The sequence below is a fragment of the Culicoides brevitarsis genome, chromosome 3 (assembly GCF_036172545.1).
Source record: "Culicoides brevitarsis isolate CSIRO-B50_1 chromosome 3, AGI_CSIRO_Cbre_v1, whole genome shotgun sequence".
Lineage (NCBI taxonomy): Eukaryota > Metazoa > Arthropoda > Insecta > Diptera > Ceratopogonidae > Culicoides > Culicoides brevitarsis.
Genome location: NC_087087.1, coordinates 27,772,047 through 27,799,540, shown reverse-complemented (window position 1 = coordinate 27,799,540; position 27,494 = coordinate 27,772,047). Strand labels below are relative to the sequence as shown.

The 27,494-nt window shown below is 29.2% G+C and overlaps 1 protein-coding gene across 3 annotated transcripts; it reads right to left on the bottom strand.

Annotated features, from left to right (window-relative positions):
• Positions 1 to 1,364: 1,364 nt before the first annotated feature.
• Positions 1,365 to 27,494, bottom strand: LOC134836075 (neuroglian). 3 transcript variants are annotated; one of them, XM_063851256.1, is made up of 11 exons: positions 27,342 to 27,494; positions 26,564 to 26,758; positions 26,367 to 26,493; positions 7,926 to 8,145; positions 4,414 to 7,001; positions 3,332 to 3,496; positions 3,105 to 3,271; positions 2,828 to 3,032; positions 2,453 to 2,577; positions 1,581 to 2,046; positions 1,365 to 1,488 (listed from the first exon to the last, which is right to left on the bottom strand). In XM_063851256.1, the coding sequence occupies exons 2-10, from the start codon at positions 26,622 to 26,624 to the stop codon at positions 1,958 to 1,960; spliced, it is 3,747 nt and encodes a 1,248-aa protein (XP_063707326.1). In that variant the 5' UTR covers positions 26,625 to 26,758; positions 27,342 to 27,494; the 3' UTR covers positions 1,365 to 1,488; positions 1,581 to 1,957. The 3 variants fall into 3 exon arrangements, with proteins under 3 accessions (XP_063707326.1, XP_063707327.1, XP_063707328.1); XM_063851257.1 differs by having other exon boundaries at positions 2,453 to 2,559; XM_063851258.1 differs by lacking the exon at positions 2,453 to 2,577.

The window sequence follows — 27,494 nt, the reverse complement described above, 5'->3', positions numbered from 1 at the left end:
AAGTCTTTTCAGTTATTCCAATCCGTTTGTAATCCTATGCCATCGTGTTACAAAGCGCAGCTTAAAAAAAGAAATTTTTACTACACGCAAATATATTGATCAAAGAACTCAGAGAAGCTTTTTTCATGTATTTACACACAAATTACGTATTTAGAAAAAACATTTTTAACAAGGAATAATTTAATTTTATAAAAAACAATCATAAAATTATTTTAAAAATTAAATATTATTACCCTGTAATTATCGTGCATTTATTTTTAATAATAATAATGTTAAAAAAATCCTAAAAATAATTAAAATAATAAAAAAAATATTTTTTTTTCTTTACTTCATCATTATTTATTTCCTCGTTTTTTTTAATGACAAACTGTCTTATAAAAATTAAAAAAAAAATAATATTAAAATTATGAAACTATAAACTATTTATATAAATTTCTAAAAGAAGCGCGAAAGCTGCCTAAAATTTTTTCTAAGAAACAAAATAAAATAATAAAATTTTGACTCATTTTTATTATTTATTTTCTAAAAACAAAAAAAAAGAGATTGCTGATTTTTTTATTAAATTAAAGAAAATGTGATTTAAATCTTAATTTGTAAAATAAAGCTTTGACGCTGCTTTTGTGTACTTTTTGTATTTACATTATAATTTTAAATGTTTTTCCTTATATATTTTGTTTAATATATTTTCTTATTACATTATATATATTTATAATATATAAGCTCAATAATTAATTAAAAAATAGTGAAAGTTTGTGATTTGAACGTTTTTTTTAGAAATAAGATGTCTTTAAAAGTATGAATATTTTTTTATCTTACATTTTGCAGTGATTTTAATTATTTTATTTTTTTATTATTAATTATTATTGAAAAAGAATGAGTAAAATTTTTTTTTCGTAGAAAATGGCAGTGAATGCCTTCACTTGTGTTGCATGTTATTTGTTACTATGGATTGAGCTTTGATATTTTTTCAAGAACAAAACAAAATTTCTTTTTAAATACATAAAAAAAAATGTGAATAATGGACGAAATCAATTTCATTATAGTAGTTGACTTGCTTAAAATTAAACAAAAAAATCAATAAAATTATCAACATTCGTTTTTTTCTAAATTTTAATAAAAGTTGAATATTGCGAAAAAAAAATTAAAAATTGGAATTAAAAATGGAAAAACTTTGCTCCTAATATTTTTTAAAATTTATTTTTCGCGTAAAAGTGGTAAAAATGGTCCGCTTTTGTGATTATTTTAAAGAATTTCTGTGTGTTCGGATATTATTTTTCTGCTTAGCAAATTTTGTTTTGATATATATTTTTACTTTTTTTAACGTTCTTAAACTTATAATAATAAAAAAGATCTAGAAGTATTAATTTTAAACATATGTCGCTCCTGGATTACCGCCTTGTGATGAACTATGAGGTAATTGTTGTGGACTAACAGCCTTTCCAGGAACATATTGTCCGATAAATGAACCATCTTCAGCGAATTGGCCTCCTGTGAATTAAAATTAAACATCAAAATTTATTAGATTTTTTTTTAAAATAAATTTTTTATAGAAAAATTTTAAAAATATTAAAAAAAATTACCTTAAAATGTTGTTTTTAGATTTTTTTGGAACGATCGTGGTCACATATGTCAATTTTTATTTATTTTCTACATTACTTGGTAATTTTTTGATTTTATTAAGAGCAAAAAAAAAGCGATTGTGCAAAAAAATAAACTTATAAAAAAATATATGTCAATTTTTCTTCCTAAAATTATTCAAGATAGTGATTTATAGTACGCTCTAACATACTAACATGTACATTAATTATTCAATTAATTAATTAAAATAATTCTAACTATATAAAACAGTACGTTCCAATGAAGATTTTTTCGTTTGTTGTGACTTTTGTTTGTCAGAAAAATATTTAAATGCGTCGAAATTTGCTTAATTTCTACAATAAAACGATTTTTTTAAATTTTACACAAGGGTTGCGAAGGCTTGCGAATCTTGTTGGCGACCACGACGTCCATATTGCCCAATGAAGGATCCGTCTTCATTCATACCCTCTGAGAGTGATCGGGGGGAAAACACACGAAATCAAACATAAAAAAAAAAATAAATAAAAATAAGGTTGAGTTAAATTTAGGTTTCTACGAAATTATAAAAGGAAAAAATTAAAAATAAATAAATTTTGACGGAAATTTTTTAATTTTTTTTTAAATTAAATTTTTTTTTTAATTATTTTTAAAAAATTTTATTAAAAAATTTCCGTCGTTCAGTAGGAAAAATTAAAATAAAACATGCCGCATTCAAGAATTTTACAAAAATTTCTACGAAAAAGTTGGAAAGAAATGTAGAGACATGCTTTCACTTGATTTTTTGACAAAATTAAAAACTTTCGTTGTCAAAGCGTCAAGTGTTGTTATTCTTCTGGTGTTAATAAAAGCCATTTTTGTATTAGAGAAGCGTTACCTGTGTCACCTTCACCGTACTCGGCCATTGAATCGGTGTCGCTTTCGACTCCAGCGGCGCCCTTCTGTGAGTTGAGCGATTGTCTTCCGGCACTCTTGTTATCCAAGCTGAAATTACGCAAAACACTACACTCTTTTTCGTATCAAGTACTTGGAAGCCATGTTAGTAGGAAATTTATGAGGTTTCTCATAAGAAAATTTGGGTTATGTTAGTACTTCAAAAGTGAATCTTACCGAACCAAAACGCAAAAAGAACTTTAAAAGGGGGATAGAGCGGGTTAGTGTAATAAATTTCATGCGAATTATTGGTTTTTCGGAGAGAAAGTAGGAGATTTGGTGCAAAAAAAATCAATTTTTCCCGTTTTTCAGTACTTACGGTTGAGAATATTCGTGGAAACCACCGTCCTCGGGATAATCTTGACGACCATTTGCCATTTCGCGATCATGTACGTCGTATTTGCCGCCGCGATTACGCTTGATGATGCACACGATGATCAACAGGAGCAACAAGAACGCAATAGCGAGTAACATTCCAATCAACCAGCCAGCTAACAATGTGTCTGTTGGCACGGGTCGTACACCTAAAAAGCAAAATTTCATTAAAATCTCGCAAATTTCGATTAAAAAAATCGAAAATCGAAAAAATTACTCACCAACATCACTTGTATCGACAATTTGTGATTCGCTGGCTTCTTCCATGTCACCATCGACGGCTACCAAACGCATTTCGTACGATGTATCTGGTTCCAAACCAGCGATTTCTTGGAAGTCTTCTTGGATTTCAGGATTTGTGTCGATCCAGGTGCTTTCGCCTTGTTTTCTGTTAAAAAAATTTTAAATTAAATTTTATTTTTTTTAGAGAAATTTAATTTTTTTTTACCTGTATTTGACGTAGAAGTGAGATCCAGCATTGCCGACGTTGGTGGGCAACCATTTGACTTTGACTTTGGCTGTTCCATCTTCGTTAAGTACGTGATCCCATGAGAAATAGGGTTTCTCGGGTTTGAGAGCGCCTCCTGCGTTGGTGTTTTGTTCGACAAAGTAACTGCAAAGAATTTTTTTTTGATTAGTATTTCATAAATTTTTTAATTTCTTTGTCGCTTTAATTTATTTTTGGAAAATTTAATAGGAAAAAACACAAAAAATAAAATTAAAAATTTAATGTTTTTGACTTTTAAATTTTTTCTTGAAAAATCTTAGTTTCAAAATTTTTTATTAATAAATTTAGTATTAGTAAAGTTTTTCATAAACTGAATAAATTAAAATATAAATTTAATTTAATTTTAAAAATAAATTAAAAAATAAAAATAAATAAATAAATTAATTAATTTCTAATAAATTTTTCATAAAATTACTGAAAATATTTTTCAAAATTTTTAAATTTCATTTTATTTATTTTAATATTTATTTAATAAAATTATTTTTTTTATATTTCACTTGATACTCTAAATTAAATTTTTTTAATGGTTAAAAATGAATAAAATTTAAAATATTAAAAAAAAATTATTAAATTTTGTGGCACAATAAATATTAACAATTTTTTATAATTTTTTTTTTCATAAATAATTTTTTTTTAAATTGTGAAAATTAATTTTTAAAATTATAAAACTATTTTTATATTTTTTAATGATTTTTTTTTTTAATTTTTTATTTGAATGTTCTTAATTAATTTTTTTTTATTATTTTTTAAAATTATAAAAAATCAGATTTTACAAAAAAAAAAAAAAATAAATTTAAATTTTATATCAATTTAATTGAATTTTATTTTAATAATAAAATTAACAATTTAATTAAATTTTTTTATTTAAATAAAAAAATATTAAAATTTATTTATTTTTTTTAAATTTATTTTTTAATTAGTTTTTTATGTGATTTTACTATTTATTATTTTTTATTTGCGACAAAAATATTTAAAGAAAATTCAAATAAAAATTTAAAATAAATAAAATAAAAAAAACTTACTCTTCTCCTTCTCCGGCTTGCGTGGTAGCAACGACATGCACTCTATATTTGGTATTTTCCTTCAAGCCAGCAAGTTTCGTGGACAACACTTTCGGATCATCGATCGCTGGTTTGCGTTCCTTCTTCTCTTGCAACTGCGTGCCATCGACTTCTTGATAATAAATTCTGTATCCAGTCAATTTTCCATTGGGTTGCAGGGGTTTCTTCCATTTCAAATGGAATGCTGACGATCCGAGTGGGAAGACTTCCAACGACTGAATGCTACTTGGCACACCTTCGGGTGTCTTGAACTGCACTTCGTTACTGAAAGGTCCGTTATAACGTTCATTGAAGGCCAAAATTCGTGCAAAATTGACGGCATCCGGAGTGAATTTCGTCACGAGCGCTTTATCAGCGTCGTTTTTGATGATTATTTCACGGTAATTGTCTTGACCTTCTCCCTCGGTCCAGGTTTGGATTTTGTAACCTTTGAAGTGACCGCGAACGCTTTCCTCTGAAACAGGTACCCAACTGAGAAGAGCTTGTTTGGCATCGACTACATTGAGGACTTTGAAGTCTTTCGGGGCTTCCAAAGGCTTATCTTCGCCCGAATAGCCGATAACTTCCTTCGCCGCTACATTAGCTTCTCCCATTTTGTTGATGGCAACAACCTTGATGCGATACTTTTGGAATGTCTGTTGGTTGTCGATCACGAGTTCGTTCCGTTGCCAGTCGTAGATGTCTTCTTGATTCCATTCGCCAGCGAGATCGCGTCTCCAATACACGCGATACTGGAATCCTTCGGCATTGTGTTCAATTTCGGGCATTGGGGACCATTTAATGACCAAATTGTTGGGTTGCGTGCCTTTTCCTTCGACATTGTCGGGATTTTTGTACGGGACATCGGGTTGTGTCGTGCAAAAACCGCTGTGCGCCGAAGGTTTGGAGGGACCAACTTTATTCCAGGCCAAAACACGGAAGGTATAATTGGCCCAGGGGCTCATGGAAATCGTGTAACTGAAATCTGTGGATGGAACTTTGTCGAAAGCCACTTCCCACGTATCTGGCGTGAACGAAGTGTTATATTGGATGGTAAAATACAAAATTGGTGAACGATTGTCGCCTTGTGACTCCCAATCGATCGTGGCATCATGCGCGTTACATTGAATATCCTTCAAATTCGGGGGATTTGGGACATCTTGCACTATTAAAGTCGCCGAGGCACGAGCTTCATCCAAATCCGTAACCGCCACGCAGGTATAATTACCGGAATCGAGCTCCGTTGCCTTCGAAATTGTCAAAGAATAGTCATTAGCTTTGAAGAACCGTGGTTGCTCATCAAAATCAATTTCTTCGTTGTTATTCAACCATTTGATATCTAAGTCAAGTTTTGAATCCGCTACAGCATTACATCTGAAAGTCGCCGAATCGCCAGCTTTTACTTCGTAATCCTTCGGAGGATCCGTGATTTTTGTGTGTTCCATGACAGTTAAGGTACCTGAAGCTTCCTTGCTTCCGAGCTTATTTTCGGCGTAACATGTCAACTCTCCAGCATCTGAGGCTTGAACATCACGAATTTCCAAGTCGCCGTTTGGTTGTACGCTATAACGACCTCCAGACATGGGTTTGCCATCCTTGATCCATTTGACAGTGGGCTTGGGGGCACCAAAAACGCGACATTTCATGATGACAGTACGTTTATCGACGGTAGCTTCGTTGTGTGGGGGTTCAACGATCTCTGGCGGCAACGCAAGAACGTTCAAATAAACGTCTTTGTAGACGTAACCCAAGGCATTGGTGGCGTTACAACCGTAATTGCCGGTATCTGACTTGGCCAAGTTGTCGATGATGATTCTGTTTTGATATACGCGACGCCGACTGTTTGGCGGAGCTTTGCCGATATCGACTCCATTGTGAATCCACTTGATTTCTGGCGGAGGGATACCTTTAGCTTCGCATTGGAACTCTACAGTCTCGCCTTCAGCGGCATTTTGGATCTCTGGCTCGATCGTAAAGTACGGAATAGCTTTAACTTCCAAATTTATCGAATAAGAGTCAGCTTGACCGACACCATTGGAAACCTCACACGTGTAACTTCCGGCGTCATCGAGTTGCATGTGCTTAATAACGATACTTTTGCCATAATTGCCTTGCTGAATGCGTTCGGACCACGGAATCGGACGACCATTTTTCATCCACAGCGTTTGCGGTAACGGCGTTCCTCCGTAAATGCAGAAAAGTTCGATTTTCTTGCCACGTAGGGCGATTTCGTTCTTTCGCGAGACATATTGACGCGTTGGTTGGTACTTGTTTTGCGTGGCAGCGATGCCAGATTGCTTCACTTCGAGCACAACGCGATTGCCGAGCTTGTATTCGTTACGGAAAATGGAGTTGGCGGAACAGGCGTAGTAGAAATCGTCGGAAGCATCTTGACGCGTGACGTTCGAGAACCACAAGTTGCCTTCGGGATCGAGAGTCATGCGGGAGTTGTTGATACTTTTGATGTTTCCGTCGACAGTTTGGATCAACCAATGGACCTGAGGCTTGGGCCAACCATCTGGAGGTTGACATTGCAACTGGAAGGGTTTGCCTTCTTCGGCTTCGACGGGCTGGAATGAGAAATTAAGGTAAGAAATTTCATAAATTATAAAATTTAGGTTGCTAAAGATTAAAAATATTTTCGATTTTTAAGTTTTCGAAGGATATTTTTTTTAAAAATTGTAAAAAATTTAAAATTTTTCCAAAAATTATTTTTTTTTTCAAAAATAATGCAAAAAAAAAAAAAATAAATAAATAAAATAAAAAAATAAAAAAATAAGAAAAAAACAAACTATAAAGTATGAAACAAGACTGCTTTTTAGTAAAACGAAAAATAAACAAACTATAAAGAATGAAACAAGTCTGCCCCGAGGAGAACGGAAACAATAGTGCGCCAAAAAATATAAAAATTTGGGCAAAAGCTATAAGTTCAGTATATCTATTTATTTTTAACTGTAAAATATTTAGTTTAAATGTTTTGGTAAAGAGAAAAGTTTAATTAAATCAGAAATTCATAATAATAAATCAAAATAATTTTTTTATTTAAATAGAATTTTTTATTATTCTAAGTTTATGATCTCTAAATCGAGTCAAAAAATTAAAAATTTTTCACAAAAAAATTAAAAATTTTGCACAAAAAAATTAAAAAATATAAAATTTAATGATTTTGACTGAAATTTCGAACTTTTTTAAAATTTTTTTTTTATCAAAAAATCATCAAAAATTGTACAATTTTTATTGAAAATTTAAGATGAAAGATTAACTTTTGATTTTAATAATTTTTTAGTAAAAATATACATAAATTAGAATAATTTTTTAAAATAATTTATAAAAATTTATAATTAAAATAATTTTTTTTTTAATAAATTAAATAAATAATTTTTTTATAAATTAAAATAAAAATAATTTTTAGAAATTTTTTCATTTTCAAATTAAGTTAGAAAAAAAAATCGAAAACATTTTTAAATATTTTTATAATTTTCATAAATTTTTACCTTTGGCATGTCATCTTTGAAGGAATTCAATTCGGCTTTACGCACAAAGACGGAGTTAGATGTGGCAGTTCCATGTTCATTCTTGGCAAAACATTGGTATTGACCGAGATCCTCATCTCGTGGCGCTGTGATAACCAAAGTACCACGTCCTGGCTGTTGCGACATACGATCATCATACGTCTGCCATTCGAATTTTTTGCCGTTCTTGATCCAAGTATATCTAAAAAGACACAAAAAAAATTGTAGATTAGTAAAAAAAATATTTTTATCAATTTTTTTCAGATCGCCATGTAGCTGTTGATGACTTGAAAACGAACAATTTTCACAGCAGGTGCTTTCTCTTGTTTATAAATATTATTTTCAGATCATCAACTTCATTATAAAAACAATTCAATATCATGGTCAGGTCAAAATAATCGATTTCTAAGCCAATTAATCCAAGCCAAGCTCAAATGAAACGACGTCCATTCATTCGATAATTGCCGATTTGAATATGAATGAAACGAGTTTATCGCTCCATTCACGAAACGAACGAACGAAAAAGACGTTAAAAAGCCCTTAATAGCATTAGCTGCGATTTCTCCGAGAGATACTTCATTAAGAATGACATCAAATTGTCATGCAATAATTTTGTGTCATTCTGAATTTATTTACTAGATCACTGCCATATACAGCTAAAAATGCCTAATATTCGAACAAACAGAGAAAAAATTCTCGAAACCTGCTATAAATAGCAGCATATTCAAGTTAGGCAGTCACTTTTGATTAAATTAACCTTCTTTTATCGTTGTTTGACTCGTTCAATCGTTCGTTCGTTCGTTCGTTGGTTTCTGCGACACACATGTTGCTCGATTCTGATTTCTTCAGTACAAAGCACAAATGTGACAAACAAAACAAGAAAATGACGTAATCTTTACAGGCGTGAAGTATGATGATGATTATGTCGCGTTGTCGTTGCGCATATATTTGCTCTGAGTTGACCGGCTGCTGAGCTTGATTAACGAATGATGACATAAAATGCTCAGAATTTTTTCTCAGCTGAATTAAATATGGGCTGCTTTGAGTGAAACTCAAAAAAAAAAGGTTCGAAATTTTTGGAAAAAATTAAAATTTTTTTTTTCATGCAAAACGGCGAAGTTTGATTAATTTTTGAGTTTTTGTATTTTTTTTTTATTAAAAAAATTATTTTTATTTTTTTTTTTTTTGATAAAAATTGACCTTTTTGTGATTTTTTAAAACCAAAAAAATGAAAAAAAATTGCCAAAAAATTTTAAAAAATTATCTATCAATTTTTTGAAAATATTTTTAGAAAAAAAAAGATTAATAAACTTAAAAAAAAATAATTTAAATATTTTTTTTATAAAAATTAAAGTAAAAAATATTTTAAATTAAAAAAAATAATTAATTAATTAAAAAATTATTTTAATTAATTAAAAATTATTTTTTTTAAAATTAAATTATGAAAATAGCCCGAAAAAAAATTTTTATAACATGTTTTTAAATTTTGTCTCATTGAATTTTTAACCTTTCAAATGGGGCATCTGACTTTATTTATTAATTAATAAAGAGAACATTATTAAAAACCTATAAAAATTCATTCAAATTTGTTCAAGTACAAGCAAAGTCGTGTCAAGTAACCGACTACTTATAGATTCGAAACTCTTTCCGCATAATCAAAGTTTCCGGCCAACGCATTAATTGAATAATTGAAGAAAGATAACAAGTTTTTACCGACCGGTAAATGTTTTTAGAACAACGCGACACGCAAAAACAAACGAACACAAGTGAGAATTATTGTCAATACCTCCCAAAAAAGTGTTCCGACTGTCTCCAAAATGGCTGGCATTGTCTATTACTTTCCTAATTGGCAAATAATGAACGATTATTATGTCACACACGTGTGGAAATAAAAAAATTGTCTATCACTCCAAATGATAGAAAATTATTTTTTATTAAAATCACGACATTGTGTTTTGTCGCAAATATTAAAAAAAATAAAAATAAATTAAAATGGATTTATGAATATTGATTGGGTGCTGTCGATGAACGTACTTGTTGAGAGAAGATTCAATCAATTCTTCGAAAAAATTTAATTTATTAATGATTGAAAATAATAAAAAAAATTATTTTTTCTATGGAAAACGGGATATGGATGCATTTGGCACGTTCCTGATGCGCAAATAAGATTTCTTACCGTGGATCAGAGTCCAGTTATTACTCTTGATAGTTGAAATGAGATTGAAAAAATATTCGTGGCATTAATGACTTAAGCGTTTTTTACAAAAAATTCAAAATTTTACGGATTTTTTAAAGTTTTGCCAATTTTTAGGAAATAAATTTCTTCAAAAATCAATAATTGTTAAAAATTTAAATAAATTTTTTGAGAAAATTTTTCCGGATTTCATAATTTTTCATCAATTTTTATAGTTTTTAAATTTTTATTTTCTCATGATTTTTTTTTTATTTTTAACAGAAATTTTTCATAAATTTTCCTCAAAATTTTAAAAAATTTTCTGGATTTTGTATAAATTTTTAAAAAATTTAATAATTTTCCACAAATTTTAAATATGTACCTAATTCTCATGATTTTTCAAATTTTTCAGATGATTTTTAAATAATTCGAAAAATTTAAACTTTTAAAAATTATAGGACTCTTTCATCAAATTTATGTAAAAATTTTACGATTTTTCATAATTTTTTTTCAAATACAAGAGTTTTCAATAATTTTTCACATAAAAATTATTTTTTTTGGTTTGACAAAAATTTTTATAAATTTTTTGAATTTTCAACGTATTTTGAATAATTTTCAAAAATTTCAATGATTTTGAATAAATTTGAAATTTTCTTAAATTTTAAAAAAATTTCTAGATTTTTAACGAATTTTAAATAATTTTCTGAAATTTCCATGATTTTGCAAATTTTTTTTAAAAATTTAATAAATTTGGAAATTCCCTTAAAACTTGTACACGATTTTTTTTTTTTTGATTTTTTAAAAGTTTTCTAATTTTTTTTCAAAATTTATGTTTTTTAAATAAAATTTCAGCAAACAAACGTATAAAATTCAATTTTCTCTAAAGAAACGCGCTAAAAATTACATTTTGTAATAAAAATCCAATCAAGAGGAGTCAAGATGTTGCTAGTTGATGATCGTGTAACAAGTTAAAGTGGAAGAAAAATATGAGACAATGTGAGTTAATGAGCTTAAATACAAATAATAATACAAGACAGAGCGGCAATCAAGGGATGACGGAACGATTACTGTCAATATCTGTAAGTATTCTAACGAGAGATGCATCACTCACTAATATTTTATGGTTATTATTTCAACTAGATTGCTGCCAATCTGTGTGTCTGCTCATTTTTTTCTGTTTTTTGTATAAATCTGCAATAAAACATCATCAAATCATGCGCTACATTTAACACTCATTTGTTGCGATTTTCGTGCCAAATCTCGTGAAATCGGTCAGAATCGGGGTAAAGATAATTTTAGAACAATTTTTTTTCTAATGGAAATGACCTTCTTCGTCATTCAAATCGGTTTTGCCGCACTTTTTCACACAAATCAATAATTGAACGCCAAAAATAACATTTACTTTAACCTTCGTACGCGAGCGATTATGGCACCGCAAAGGTTGCATTGCACGCGACCAGCCACAAAGGAAATCGTTTCTTTTGATGAATAGATTTTTCCGGGTGACTTTTCTTCTTCCTTTTTTTCGTCCCTTTTCTTCGGCAAAAGAGGAGGCATGAATGCCATTAAATTACATAGACGAACAATCAAAAGTGAAACCATATTGTCGGCGTTTCCTTTTTCTTCTTCTTTAATTATGCCACTTTTATTTAAATAAATTTTTATTATGCGATTATGAACAGACGTTTCCCGGCAATAAAAAAAATGCGATTTCGTCTAGAATTAGTCATCATCGTCATGAAGGCACTTAATTCCGATTGAATGAACCACGAAGCAAGCCAGAAATATGGAAATGTTAAAGTTGGTGGAAGGAATTTGTCATAATACGATATTAGGGCGATCCAAATTTTTTTCAAGTTTTTGTCTCATGCCCCGTTTTAAATATCAAATGGGGCAAAATAAAAAAAAAAGTTAAATATTTTATCAAAAAAGATTTTTTTTGTTATTTTTCACTTTTTTTCTGAATTTTTTTTATATTTTTTTTTTTTTTGCTTTTAATCGTTTTTTTTTAATTTTTACAAAAAAAATTAGATTTTATTTGAATTTTTTTTAAATGATTCAAAATTATTTTCAAAAATTTTTCAAAAATTTTCTTTGAAAAAATTCTAAATTTATTTTGAAATTAGTAAATACTAAAAAAATGCTATAAAATATAAAAAAAATTATAAACGATCAAAAATTGTTTTGGAATTTGCCATTTTATATTAAAAAATATTTCAAAAAACTTTTTTTTTATTTTGCCCCATTTTGAAAAAAAAAATTTTTTTTTTTGAAACAAAAACATCGAAAAAAAATTGTAACGGCCTAAATTTGAATTGTAATAAATGTATGATGGAAAAAGTTAAAGGAAAAAGGGTAGACGATGTTTCATGTTCTCCAGGTAAGTTGAAAAATTTTGAATTTGAGGGTGGATTGCAACTTTTTGTGACTCACGAAACGAAATTTCTTCAATATTTTCCAAAAATTAATGAAACATGATCTTTTTTTTTCTAACAAAAATCCTTTGCATGTTTATTTTCAGGTAATTCAATAACTTTTAGGGGACTTATGACTCATGCCACAAAGCACATTTCCCTTCCCATGTTCCATGAATTCATGAAAAGCATTCAAAATGAATAATTAATATCCTCAAAAACTCTCTTAACAACATTTTCACATTTAGCTCATGTCAATTAGACATTTTATCCGATCAATTTGTGAAATAATTTATCTTTTATTTTTCAGGCATCGAGTTTTTGATGAAAACTGACAGTCTGTGGTTAAATAAATAAAAAAAAAATCAAATCAATTTTGAGTTAATCCAAACCAAGCAAAAAATGTAAAGAAAACAAATTTACAGCTGGAGTCTTTGACGGAAGAAGATTACAGGCAGGTGACATGTCGAACGTGATTTAAATGGCTTACGGACAATTACCGCCTTCCTTCGAACGAACCAAAACCAGGATTTAGTGCAAATCCATTGTTAAAAAAATTCACAAAAATGAAACATCTGCTTTGTGTCGAAATGTATCAAAAATCGTAAAAATTATCGAAAACAGTCTAAAAGTAAAGAGCAGCAAGCAAAATTAATGTCCGAACACGTTGTGCAGACATTTTTTCGACAAAAAAAATATTTGTTCTTGATTGCGTGCTAAATTTAAAATTATAGGGTTCAAGGAACACCTACCGTGTTTTTTAACTTTAACATAGTTTTTTTTCTAAATTATTATAATAATTTTTATCAATTTTTTTTTTAGAAGATACACTTTCAAGAAATTGTTGCAAAAAAAAAAATATTCATAATTTTAGTTTGAAATTTCTAACCAAATTTTTTGATTTCTTAAGCTTTATAAGTTCATAATTTCTTCATAATTTGACAAAACAATTTAAAAAAAATCTCGTTATATTTATTTTTTTTTAGTTTTTGTTCTTGTTTAAGGTTTAATTAATATAAAATAGCAAACAAAAATTTAAATTTTCTTAAGAGCTCGGTAGGTGCTCCTTTGACCCTATCAGCAAAAGATAAAAATTTCAATCGATTTTTTTCGCTTCTTCTGCAAGAAATATTTTTTTTAAAGAGAAACGAAAACAAAAAAAAAACAAAAAGGATTTTTCCTTATTTTTTTCTTTTTTTAATCCATAAAATAAAGAAGAAAAGTTTTGTTTGCACTTCGTGTTCGTCAAAGTGACAACGGATTGAGTCACGTTTCGTACGAATTTTATGGCATCATTGGTTTGATTGGTTTTGTTTCGTTTCCTTCTATTTTTCTTCGCATTTGTATAAAGAAGACAGGTGCAAGCCATAATGATGAATGTGATTCATGCGGAAATTGTTTTCATTTTGGATTCGTATGTATGATCGATTATGACTGCCTTTGTAAAAATTCTTGTCAATTGTTGTCTGCCTTCATTGTTTCTCATCAATTTCTGATTAAATTCTACAAAAAAATCAAAATTAACCTCAAATGAGAAAACTTTTTTTTTATTTTCTTTTTTTTTCAATATGAAAAGTTTTGACACACCCGCGGGGCATTTACCTCATGATTGAATGGAGCGTCGCCCCAAATGCTAGTTAATAATTCTAATTTATTAATATTTATTCCAGACTTCCCTCACATTTTCCGTTTTTTTTTTTTGCATTTTTCATGTAACATGGACAAACCTTCGTTCGACGTCAGAGAAAATGTAAACAAAAAGTAATATGATACACTGAATGCCATTAAAACTTGGAAGAATATCGTTTGTGCGCCTCAAGTTGTCGAGATAAGTATTTATTGTTCGGGAAATGTTAACAAAAGAAGACGCAATCAGAGCGTGCGAGCACAAAAGTGAAGGAAAAAACAGGAAATTTTATACTTTTTCGAGACCTTTTTCACTTTTTATTAATTTTTTCTCTTTTTAAATTCAAACTTTAATGTCAACGAGTCAATTTTGCCGCTTTTTTGTACGAACTGCATGTCGGAATGAAGTAAATTACCAATTTTGTCGTGGAAAAGTGGGGTGAAAATGTACGAAATGCAAGTAGATCAAATTTCAATAAATTCTTGTTGTGACAAGTCGTAATTATTGATGTCCTTTTTGCATGCAAACAAAATTCGATTAACGTGAAAGATAAAGAAAAGTTAAAAATTCGCCCCAATTTTTTCGTTGTTCATTGATATAAATACGAAAAACGAGCAAAAATTATGAAAAATTGTTTTATAAGCTCGTCATTAAGGGAGATTTTCGTTGTTTCATGAATTTTCTCACGAATGTCGTCGCTGCGAATGTCTAAAAATGCAAAGAATTTTTTAAAAAGGGGTTGCAATACATTAAAAACTTGTATTTACATAAAAAGACGTCCGTCGTACGACAAATAACGACAAACAATTTTTTTTTATTTAAAAATGGGTAAAAAACAAACAGGAATAATGACGTGATTAGACCACATAAAAAACATAAAAAAAAAATTATTTAAAATTTTTTAAATTTACTGAATGGAAGAACAGAAAATCACTCAACTACAAACAAAATTTGTAATTTTACAGCAATTTTCTAATCTCGTCAAATCAAACATAATGAGACGAAACAGGAATTAAAGGGACAAAACGACAAATATTTAATTTTTTTTTGTGAGGAAATATTTGTGTTGAACAAATAACAACGACAAAGAAGTAGGTAGAAGATTTTTTTTTTGAATGCGGGATCGCTTTTTAATGTCTTTTATGGTTGGATTCTTGTTTGTTTGGTTTGTTTTGTCGCTCATTTGTAATGTTGGTCATTATATGGAGATTTTTTCGGACAACTTTATTTCTTTGTTGTTGAAATTTTTTCCCCCTTTTTATTAATGACATCATCAAGAAACGCTTTTTGGGAGGCACACGAACTAATGACGACATGCTTTTTAGCCAAAAGTGTAATTTTTCAAATGAAGTTTATACATTTTTAGGAGAAATGAGTCATTTTTCTTAGAAATTCGCTGTTAAAGAAGCATTTTTGTACAAAAATTTGACATTTTGAAAATTTCCTCAGTAAAAAGTTAAAAAAAATTAAAAATTGAGCAAAGCTTGTACAATTTTACTATTTTTCTCAAGTTCGTTGGAAATTTTAAATTCCCTGAGATACTGAATTTAAACTTTTTTTAAAAGTTGTTTGAAGAAATTTAGTAAAATTTTTAATTGAAAAAAAAAATTGGAAAATTTTTAATTTTTAAAAAAAAAATTTATTTTAAAAGATTTTATTTATAAGTTTATTGAAAGGTTTTTTGAGAAATCTAAGCCCAAATAGTATCAAAAGTTGAAAATTTGATCAAAATTTGGCAAAATTACTCGAAAAATTATATTTTTTTTGTCATGAAAACAAATGAGTTAACAAAAATTGTCAATAGATGGCTCTTTAGAACAAAATTGGCCACTATTGAGAGGTCTTTAAAGCGTTTTTAAACAAAGTTTTGTTGCTAGATGGCTCTCAAAAAATTTTTCTAGACGAAAATTTGCCGCAAGAGGTCTCTTTGAGAATATTTTAGAAAAAATTGCCAATAGATGGCTCTTTAAAAAATTAAAGTTCTTATTCTAAATGTAATTCTAAGTACATTTCTTATACTTTGAAAACTGTAAATCTAAATTTTCAATTTATTTAAAAGATTTTTTGACAAATCTTACTCAAATTTTTAATAAAAACAAAATAAATGATAAAAATTTGTTCAAATTATTAAAAAAAATTTTTTTGTCAATTTTAATATTTTTATTAAAAAAATTTTTAGTCAAAATATTTTTTTTTCCTTATCTTTGATTACTTTTTAATATTAAAAAGGCTTAAATTTTAACTTTTTTTCGCTACTGAACTAAAAAATTTCGTTAAAATGTCAATTTTTCTTGAAATTAAACTCCCTAAAGATATTTTTTCTCTTTAAATTAGTCAAAAATTCTTATAAGAATTCCCTTGACGAAACAAAGAAAAATTTCTCTTGTTCGTTAATTGCCTAAAAAACAAAAAAATATCATTAGTACATCATTACAAGAGTCATTTGCATTCCAATACAATACGTCGGACATTTAAAGAGTGTTTTATTAATTTAAATGATCGTTCTCATGAGACCTATCAAGCGACACCTCTTTAACGACTGCATTTCTCCATCATTTTACGAGTTCTGCTGCGACGCACATTCACAAAGCATTGAAATAACCAAAGGGTGACATAATAAAAGACTAGACTCTGTGTGTATGTGACATCATTCCGAAGAGCAAATCATAATTTGTGACGTTTAACTTACGGCAACGTACGTGAGACGAGGCAGAAGCTTGTTTTAAATTATTTATCGATGATGTGAAATGCACCCCTTTGTAAAACGTTTCCCTTGAAATTAAAACGAGAGAAACGGAGACTTTTAAATCTCATAATTGTTTTAAATGTCTTAAGAGGGAATTTAGTAGCAAAATTAGAATTTAACGCAATTTTGATGAAATGCGTAATATTTGCTTAGGATGAGACGACTTTTGCCCTTAATTAATCCATTCAAAGTCATAAATCCAAGTCGGAAATAAATTACAAGCACGATCGATATTTTTTTGTGACATTTTCCGATTCAGCCCAGACATAAAGGGACGCCAATAAACAAAAGAGCACAGAACAATAAACGTTTATTTGGCATTTCAGATTATTTTGATAAGAATGAGTGATGCGGCTTCGAGCATTTGAGCGTGTGTGACATCGATTTTCGAACAACAATGGAGAATTTCGTGTTCATTTAGCAGTTTGCGATCAAACATAAAAGAGGATTTATTTTTATTTTGGGGTTAAATTTGAAAGAAAATTTGTTCTCTGTTCATTTATTTATTTAACACTTGAACAAAAATGCATTTTGTCTTTTTTTTAAACAGCAAATTTGGGATAACAAGCGTTGTGGGATGGAAACAAAAAAACATTTATCACGTTTTTTGTTTGAGTATTTTTATTGGGGGAGCAGAAAAATTCTACAGAAAAAAAACAAAGAAACGATTGAGTGAGCAAGAATAATATTTAGGACAAGAAAAATGATTGTTTTTAACTAAAAATTAGAATTTTTCTTGATTTGAATGCTTGAATTAGCAAAAAAGCGATTTTCAAATTTTAAACGGTTATTTTTTGAATTGACACTTATGAATTATTTACTGAAACATTAACAAAATTTCCACTTTTTACTAATTTTTTTGTATTATTGGAGAAAATATGTTCAAAAGACAAAAAATGATTGAAAATTAACATTTTTTAAAACTTGAATTAGCAAAAAGGCGATTTTCAAAATTTTTAACGGTCATTTTTTGAATTGACATTTACGAGTTTTTTATTAAAACAAGTAAAAAATTGACAAATTGTCATTTTTACTAATTTTGTTTTGATTTTTGAAGAAAAATTGCTCAGAAAACGAAAATGATAAGATGTCAAATTTTAACGGCCTTTTTTTTGAATTGGCACTTATGAATTATTTACTGAAAAATGAACAAAATTTCGTATTTTTACTATTTTTTTTGTATTATTGGAGAAAATATGTTCAAAAGACAAAAAATGATTGAAAATTAACATTTTTTAAAACTTGAATTAGCAAAAACGCGATTTTCAAATTTTTAACGGTCACTCTTTGAATTGACATTTACGAAATTTTTATTAAAAATTGTGAAAAAAAAATTAATAAATTTTAATTTATTTTCAGAAAAAAAATCAGGACTTATAAAATAGTACTCAAAGAAGCTCAGTTGACATTGGCATAACTAAAAAAAATAAGAAATCAGGTAAAAACTGATAAAAATTTGCAAAACTCAAATACAAATCGATTTTTGTACTTGACAGATTTAAAAATTTCATCAAAATAACTAATTCGCAATGAAAATCTGAGTCACTCTTATTATTCATAAATCTTATCGCGTTCGTGCTTCCTCACTTTTTGCTCTAAAAATCTCATTTTCTCAGTAATTACATACAAAATGAACTTGTAAATACTTGTTTTGCGCAAAAAAATGGGTTAGCGTCAGATAATTTCCTTCCTTATCTTCGTTTCTTTTTGCATTGCGCAACACACAAAACATATCATTAAAAACAATAGATTCCGCACTCAAATTACACACAACGCCGTTACTGCTGCCGCCGCCGCCGCTCGTTTAATGCAAATTCCACAAAATCTAATCAACTAACCATTTTATAGAAAAAATAAAAAATATTTCTCGTTATGAGGCATGATTATTTCATTCCATCCCGCTATACGTGTCTATCGAAAGAAGGCAGTTAAAATATGCTCACACTGTTTCTGTTGATTATTATTATTAAAATAATTGTTTTGTACGTATGAATGAAGTCGTACGATAAAAAAAAATAATAAATTTAAATTATAATTTTTTTTTCTACTTGGTAGAAAAATTCAAATATTCTGTAAATGACCTGGCAAGAACCGGCTATAAACAACGAAGCCATGCATTATTAAACAGACACCGAGCGTCGAGTGTTCGGGACAGAAAACAATACTAATAATGATGTAGAAAGTTTACGCTGCGATGATTAGTTAAATTGTACCGACCACACGGTATAATGCCAAAAAACGTTCTTTCTATGAAATGGCTGGCGAGAAAGGGTCATGAACTGTTGCTTCGTTTCAACGTAAAAATGGTAAGAATTTTTTTTTCAAAATTTTCCAAAAATACTTTTTAATCCAAACCAAGCATAAAAAAATAATAATTTTTTTTTTGGGAAACCAAAAAGTGTCTGGAAGCCGAATGGAAACAGCTTGAAAATGCAATAAATTCTATTTTATGGCATGCGTTCTTTAACTCGGTGTCGATGATAACCATGCAAAAAGCGAGGCAAAAGGAAGAAATTTATTGATTTATTTTTAGTTTAGACGCCAATTTGTTATTATATTTTATTTTATTGTTTATGAAAGAACGCTTAGGAATATTAAAAACCGAGAGAGAGAAAATAAATACAAGGGAAGTGAAATTCAAATAGAAAGCCATAAAAATAAAGAGAATATTGCAAACTATTTTTGTGTCCATAAATGCTGCCTGGCTCGGAACTAAAGTCATAAAATGGTTAAAGTACCATGCAATTTCTTTCAAAGTTTCGAGTGCGCGTTTACTCAAGCAGAACTGTCATCGCGCGACTTTTTTTTTTGAAACATTGTAACATATTCATTGTTAGTTTCTAACTTTTTTTATGGGGCGTTTTGTTGAAAAATTCATTGATTTTTTGTGAGTTAGAACACTAATATTATTATTTTGAGTCGTAAAATTCACGAGTTGTGATAAAAGTATGTTTATGAGTCATTTCGTTGTCTATAGGGAGTTGTTAGTGGGCGATAAAATAGTTGCATTTTATCCCGAAAATAATTTTTGGAATGAAATTTTATGCTTTTGTATTGATTTTTAGTCCAAAAAAATAAAATTTTCAACAGAATAAAAATATAAAGTATTTTTTTTAATCAAAAATTTAAGCAAATGGTCAAAATTTTTATAAGAATAAATCTTTTTGAGGCTAAAAATTAAAATGAAATAGAAACTTGAAAATTTTTGAGACATTTTGCTCCTTAAAATCGACTCAAAATAAACAATTTCCTAATTTCTGATCAAATATTGACCCATTATCACTCAATTTACTTAAATATGTCCCTTTATTGGCTTATTTCCCATCAACGAGGGTTCACAAAAGCATGAAAATTGCAGAAAAAAGTCATAAAATTGCACAAAGACAAATTTAGACGTGACATCACAGGGAGTGTCTCTCCATCATTGACATCAACATTGTTTTTCTCTGTGCCGTTGTTTACTTTTGCAAGGAAACTACAACAAAACACCATCGGGACACAAATCCAATCGACGAGGGTTGCTCTATAATTGCACGTGTTGGTGATTAATGAATTGTCAACCACACCTCGAAATCAAAAAAAGTCATTTATCGATCGATTTTGTGTGTCTTCAAACGGTTCAAAAGGTTAAAATCAATCAAAAATGTCATTTTGTATTCTTTTTCCGACCGACGAGACAAGTTACAATGTTGCATTTTTTTATTTTGTTTCGAGTTAAATGACAACTCGAGTGAAGTGTTTTTTTTTATAAAAAAAATGCTATCAAGAAATTCATATCTTATCACGTTTTGTGGTGTGTTGGATGTCCAATTATTATTTTTCTTTGTTTCTCAACGATTTACTTTGAAATTGCAAACAAAGGGACTTGTTTCCCTTTTCTTGTTGCTCTTTCTGCTGTTGATGACGATGAAATCGATGACAAAGCAAGAAATTTCCATTTTTCGATTAACAGAGCAATAAAATGTCTCTTAGTTTAACATTCGATTATTTAGTAGAACAGGAAAAAATGTAGAAATTTGTCGTTAGAACGAACAATATTAGTGCTTTTTGATTTTTTTACCGCATATCCCAATGAAAATTTTTAAATTTTTACCCAAACTGCATTTTGAAATGTTTCTAAATGTAAATTTCAAAATTTTCAACCCCTATGAACATTTAAAAGTATCTGCCCAATGCATAATTCGAAAATTTTTAATGCAAATTGTGACATTTTTGGTAATTTTAATATATGACAAGTTAAGTTTTAAGCCCAAGGTACATTTTGAAACTTCACCCAATGCACATTTTAGAATTTAGCTCAATACACATTTTTCATTTTCAGTGTATATTTTTTAAATTTTGTCCCCATGCACTTTTTAAAATTTCTCATAGTGTAAATTTTAAAAAATCACTCAATACAAACTTTAAGTTTTTAGCCCAATGCACATTTTTGAATACCTTTCAATAGTAATTTTGCCCCAATGCACAATTTTAAAATGTAGCTCGCTACAAAATTTGAATTTTTAGCCCAAGGCAAATTTTAAAAGTCTTCCCATTGTATATTTTTTTAGTTTTTGTCCCAATGCAAAATCTAAAAATTTCCCTAATGCACATTTGAAAAATTTTAACCACAGATTAAATCCATTAGACAAACATTTCTGCTTAAAACCACATTTTCTCGTCAAAATGCGGTAAAAACGTCACATGATAAAGTGCAATATCTCGAAGAACAAAATGTAAACATGAGCACTTAATGGAACATAGTTTGTCGATATTTCATGCATTCTAACTCCCTCGTTTTTCCTACATCAAAAAATAATCAAAGGCGACTCGAAAACGGGGGAGAAACCTCATATGATTGATGATTAAATATTTTCGTAAAGGAGCTGCATGAGTCATTGAATTGCTGCTTGCATGACACGAGAAAATGAAGGAAACTTTCTTCAACAACTTTTTTATGATTAGATAAGATTTTTTTTTCAACTCGTCCGCTTCTTTTGTTGGAATAACGGCTTTCATTGTGTGACGACGACGCCAAAACAAACAAACGACTTATCAAAATTGTTCATGTTTGGGCCAGATTTGAGCTTACATATGAGGAGAAATTAAGGTGAGTCGGGTGACTGCCCTCGTATGACACCAACTTTATAATTATTAGCCAACAAATGACTCGGTAACATGTAAGTAGTAATACGAGAACCTATTCCGCAAGCATTTAAAATCCATTTAAAAGTAATTATTTCCAGCGACGCTGTCGATGGCCGCAAACGAACAACATTCAATAGATCAAATTACTTCACTGAATGGAATTCCAAGAACTGGATTTATTTTATTTTTGGCACTTTATCCATCACTTTGTTGTCTGTCAATTACGCATTTCTTTACATGAGTGCCAAAAAATCGGAGGAAAAACGGAAGGCATGACTAAAATACGAGCCAGAAACTGTCTATCAATCACTGTCACCGAAGTGCCGAGGGTTGACGAAGGAAGTGAAAAAAAAAAGAATTTTCCTACATTTTTCCGCTTGAGGCTCAAGTGAGATTCTAGTTACTAACGGGACACATTGCGTGATGGTCAATGTCTTTTTTAGTAAAAATATAATTTTTCAGATGTTATAAATTAAATCCAAACCAAGCAAAATTACTACTACGAAAAAAGTTGCGTTACCGGTGTGCGTTTGTTGGTCAATTAAATTCATTTAATGTCATGACTAAAGTAGATTAGGAAATACACTCGCTCGCTTCATCTGTCATGATGATTAAAATTGATTGTAATGCTGTGCGGAACAAACTCCTCTCATATGAGAGAACAAGAAAAAGAAACGCAGACAATCACGTTTCTTCCATTCTTTAACCAGAAAATTTATTTTCAAAAAAAAAAAGTAATTTCCCGAAAATAAATTAAAATGCCACAAAACCACACCGGATTGTTTTTCCACGGGCAGATTTTTCTCGCTCGAAATAAACAAACAAAAAATTTGTTCCAAATTTCAATGTGTCGTCGTAAAATTAATCGACTTTCCTAAAAATAACGCAAGTGTCTGAAGAATTTTTTTTTGTATCTCTCTCTCTGTTCTTCGAAAACTAATGATTCAGTGAGTTGATGTTCTATTTTTGAAATGGAATGAGCTCAGAAACGCATTATTGTTGTATCTTGCTAAATGAGTTGATGATTTAAGTAAATAAATATTAGAAGGCGAGTGCACGCAGCGGTTTCTTTTTTTTTAGAAATGATTAGATGGAAATTTTGTGTTTAGCGGTTAATGAATGGAAGTCTGGTATTCGGGTTTGGTTCTAAAAATGATTTTTTTCTTTAAAAGATTTTTTCGAGAATCGTTAAAGATTTTGAATTTTAGAATCTGTAGTTGTCAGTTAGTTTCATCTTTTTTAAATGGTATCTGAATTTAGGTTAAGTTAGGTTTAAGGATGCATCACCGCGGTCCGAAGACCTATTGTGATTGCCATGACAAAATGTCATAGCATGCTCAGAGCTTATTAGCTACACCTTTCCTTATACCTCAGTCAGTCAATCCAATTTCATTCAAAAACTTATAAATTTTTCTAAGCCGATGTCCTTTAAGTTCAAGTAGATCCAAGAAATAGTTCAGCAAGATTTCTTTCCTTTTGCCACAGAGTTCTATACAATCGCATACCAAGTGTTCTGCTGTTTCTTTTTCTTGTTGACATTATCTGCAAAGCTCATCATTTACCAGTTTTATTCGTTTTAGGTGGTAACGAAACTTTCCATGTCTTGTGAAAAACCCTACAACCCATCTTATTTGATCCCGAATTTTCTGTAGTTGTCAGTTAGCTCTTTTGATCTATTTTTAAATCTTCTTAAAAATTTTCCGTGACCAGTAAAGTAATAATTTCAATAGATCCATTTTTTTTGTTCTTTTTACATAGATAGTAGCTTTTTGATCTATTAAAGTCGTCATTCAGTGGCTAAAAAATTTTTGACAATTTTTTTAGAATCCTTTCTGATTCATAAAGTATTGTTGGCTCCGTTTTTGAGGTAATTTCATTGCTAAAGATCTAAAAAAAGTAATATTTAGTGAAATAAGACCTCTAATGGATCCAAAATTTTATTCTGAAGATTTTTTGATATTTCTAAGACTTTCAAATTTTTGTCAGTTTTTTAAATTTCAGTCTTTGCAAATCAAATTTTATAAAAGTTTTGACGCGAAAAATTCAAAAAGCGCTCAAACTATTCAAATGTTCAACAAATTTTTAATTACATTTTATTACTCCACAAAAATTATGTTACAACCACTCTCGTAAAACTTTTTTCCCGAGTCTATAAATAAATCAATGTTAATTGAATTTGAATGATTTTATGAGATATTTTTTTTTTTGATCCAGAAAATACTTTATTAATTGAGATTGATTATGTGTGAGTGAAGGCACTAATAACATCATCTCTTGCTTTTGTATTCTTTTCGAAAAATCTCAAGAGATTAACTCACTTTTTTTTCAGAGGCACTTTAAAAAATTTAATTGCGAATCACGAGAGGTTATCAACTGCCCATTACTTAATTGTTTCAAATTATCAGTGCGACAAATTACTTCATCATTTTTTTTTATTGAGAGGTACTTTGAAACGTAAATAAATAAACAAGCGACTACTATCTCCTCGACATGCAGTAAAAATAAACAGAGAGCAGTGTGTCGCTAAAAATAAACGTTACATGGGAAGAGATCACTTGAATAGTAAACACGACACCTGTTCATTTTTTTAGGGATTAAGTCACAAGAGATTGTAATGTTTTTTCGGTTGAGGCATGCAAGTTAGTTTTTTTGTGAATCATCGTAATTTTTCGCATTTGTGGTTATTTTTAGATGGAGTTATTGATTTTTTTCGACAAGAAATTAACTTTATGTGTAACTTTTAATAACAAAAACTCGAAAAAAAAACACTTTTTTATTGTGTTTTGTCAATGGGGATGTCGTCATTGTGATGGCGTGTCATGTCAAAACATTAAAAGTTGAATAAGGCTGATACAATAATTGAAAATATTTTTGATTTTATAGATTTTTACAATGTTTTTCTAAAGAATTTCTGAAAATTTTGTAAGTGAATTAAAAAAAATTAAATGAATTTAAAACTTTTTTCCTAAAAAACTAAATTTTGAAATTTTAATTGAAAAAAAAAAAATAAAAAAAAATAATTAATAATAAATTGTTAAAAATTTATCAAAGTTCTACAAAAAAATGATTTTTTTTTTTTAAATTTAGAAATTTTTTTTATTAAAACCAAGGAATTTATTAAAAAAATTTAAAAAGTAATAAAATATTGAATTTTTAATTGATTTTAACGGAGATTCAGATATTTTTTGTTTAAAAATTTAATAAAATTCTACACAAAATTGAAAAAGTTTTTACAATTTAGAAAATTTGACAAAAAATTTTACAAGAAAATTTTAAAAGTAAGGAAAAATTGAATTTTTAACTGATTTTAACAGAAATTTTGATATTTTTTTATGAAATTCATCAAAATTCTACAAAAAAAATTTTTTTTTTACAATTTAGAAAGTGAATAAAATATTTCTTTGACTGAAAATTTTGATATTTTTTTTTGTTAAAAATTTATCAAAATTATACAAAAAATTTAATATTTTTTAAAATTTAGAAACTTGACAAAGCATTTCATTAAAAAATTTAAAAAAACTTAATTTTTAACTTTTTTTTTTAAATTTTAATTTTTTTTGTTCTAAATTTGTCAAAATATTACAAAAAAAACTTTTTCTTAATTTGTATGTATAAATTCAACATTAAATTTCCTTCCTTAGAATTTATAAAAAAAAATTAACAGGACAAAATCCAAAACATTTTCAATTATTGTATCAACTTTAGTGACCTTGATATCGATTTGAACCTCCATTCCGGCATTAAACTCTTTATTTTTTTTATTTAAACAAAAACTGAGTTGTCAACGACATTAACCGTCTTTTTTCCATTATCGAGTTTTTTTTTGCTTCATTTATCTCTTCGCATTTCGTTTTTGTCTCTTCATTCTCGTTTCCTTATGAAATGTGTGTGAGTGACTTGCCGCTATTGTGAGAGTGACAACAACTTGACTTACGTAATGCAAATCGCTTCTGTGTCGAAGATTCTTGCACGCCGCGTTACTGCACGACTTCGACCTTCAATCCCTCAATAATTTTCCCGATAAATCAATTGCATTATCATGTAAATAATTTTTTGTGAGCATGAAAAAAAAACCGTGGGACACTGCCGAACGTCTTTTGTGTGATTAATGACCAATTCACCCTCGCAAACGCACATTTCAACATTTTGAATGCATTCGAGTCATTTATTATGTTATTATTTTTTTTGTGTGTGTGTTTTTTGTTTTCGGGAACGCACACAAGAAATATGTTTTGGCACATCTGTTGCCACATAAACTCTTGTTTCGATGATTTTGACCCAAAAAACTAGTTCCCCACATTTGGCGACGAGGAAAAAAATTTTTTTCTTAACTCACTTTGGTGCAGGTTCTCCTTCCGCTTCGCATTCGATCACGAAGGGTTTGTCATTTTCGCCGGTTTGTGCGACTTGGAACAGAATTTCGTCGGTTGGCGGTTGCTTGGTTATCCGTGGCGGTGAATGAACTGCAAAGGAAAAGCCATGTTGAAGGTTCGTATCCTCTGGGGGGGGCGGGGGCGGAAAAATGAAACTTACTTAATCCTACGGCATTGACAGTCACAACTGCGACAAGTAACAGTGAAAGATGTCGCAGCATTTTTTTTACACTAAAAATTTTTCGTTTACGAGTTTTTTTTTATTTTTTTTTTAAATCCCTTGAGAGGCAAGGGTCGAGTTATTTTGTGTTTTTACTCTTTTTTTTTACTAGATGAACACTAATAATAATTAATTCTGTAAGGAAAAACATTTTTTTTTGTTGGTCATGAATATTCACAATTTTTTTTTTCAGGCACAGAACTTCAATTATAGCTGACAAGCAGTGGCAATGGATTTTTTTTTGTCGAAAAATCGATCGGTGACACGACAAATCAGATAAAATTTCGACTCAAAAGTCTCTTTTCTACTTTATTTAGTACAAAAAATGACGTCACCTTTTCGGTTATATTTTTTTTTTCGTATTTCTCATCAAGCATTACTGCTAGAAGTCGTACACACTCTTAATAATAGTAATAAAATGCTTCAACATATATATTGAGGCATCAAGCAGCACGCATATTATACTGTAGCGCGACGACGACGACATTGTATACAAAAAAAAAATTTATCATATCGATATTTTTAGCGGATCGTGTCGGAATTGGGTAACTTTTGTCTCATTTTTAGTGGATTTTTTGTGAATTTCAGTGATATTTTATGCTGCGTCCTGCCATTTTCCGATAGATTTTTCACTTTTCAAGGTAAAAATTTCCCATCGCTCCCACCTGCTTGCTGCTGCTAATCGAAGTTCGTTTCAAATATTTTTTTATTCACGCACTTTTCTCTAGATATTTCGGTTTTATCTCATATTTTTCACGCTCTTTCGGATGAAAAGTGCAATTTAACACTTGCAAAGTGAATTAAATTGCAGATTTATGCTGCTTTTTGACTGCTGCGTGAAAATTTTCAACAAAATGCAGTCATCGCTGCT

Excerpts from the sequence above, each read along its gene's own strand:
- LOC134836075 (XM_063851256.1), bottom strand. The coding sequence starts at position 26,624 with ATGCTGCGACATCTTTCACTGTTACTTGTCGCAGTTGTGACTGTCAAT. Across the intron at positions 3,497-4,413 it reads CAAGCCGGAGAAGGAGAAGA|TTACTTTGTCGAACAAAACA; the intron begins GTAAGTTTTTTT and ends AATTCTTTGCAG. Across the intron at positions 3,272-3,331 it reads CACTTCTACGTCAAATACAG|AAAACAAGGCGAAAGCACCT; the intron begins GTAAAAAAAAAT and ends TTTTTTTAACAG.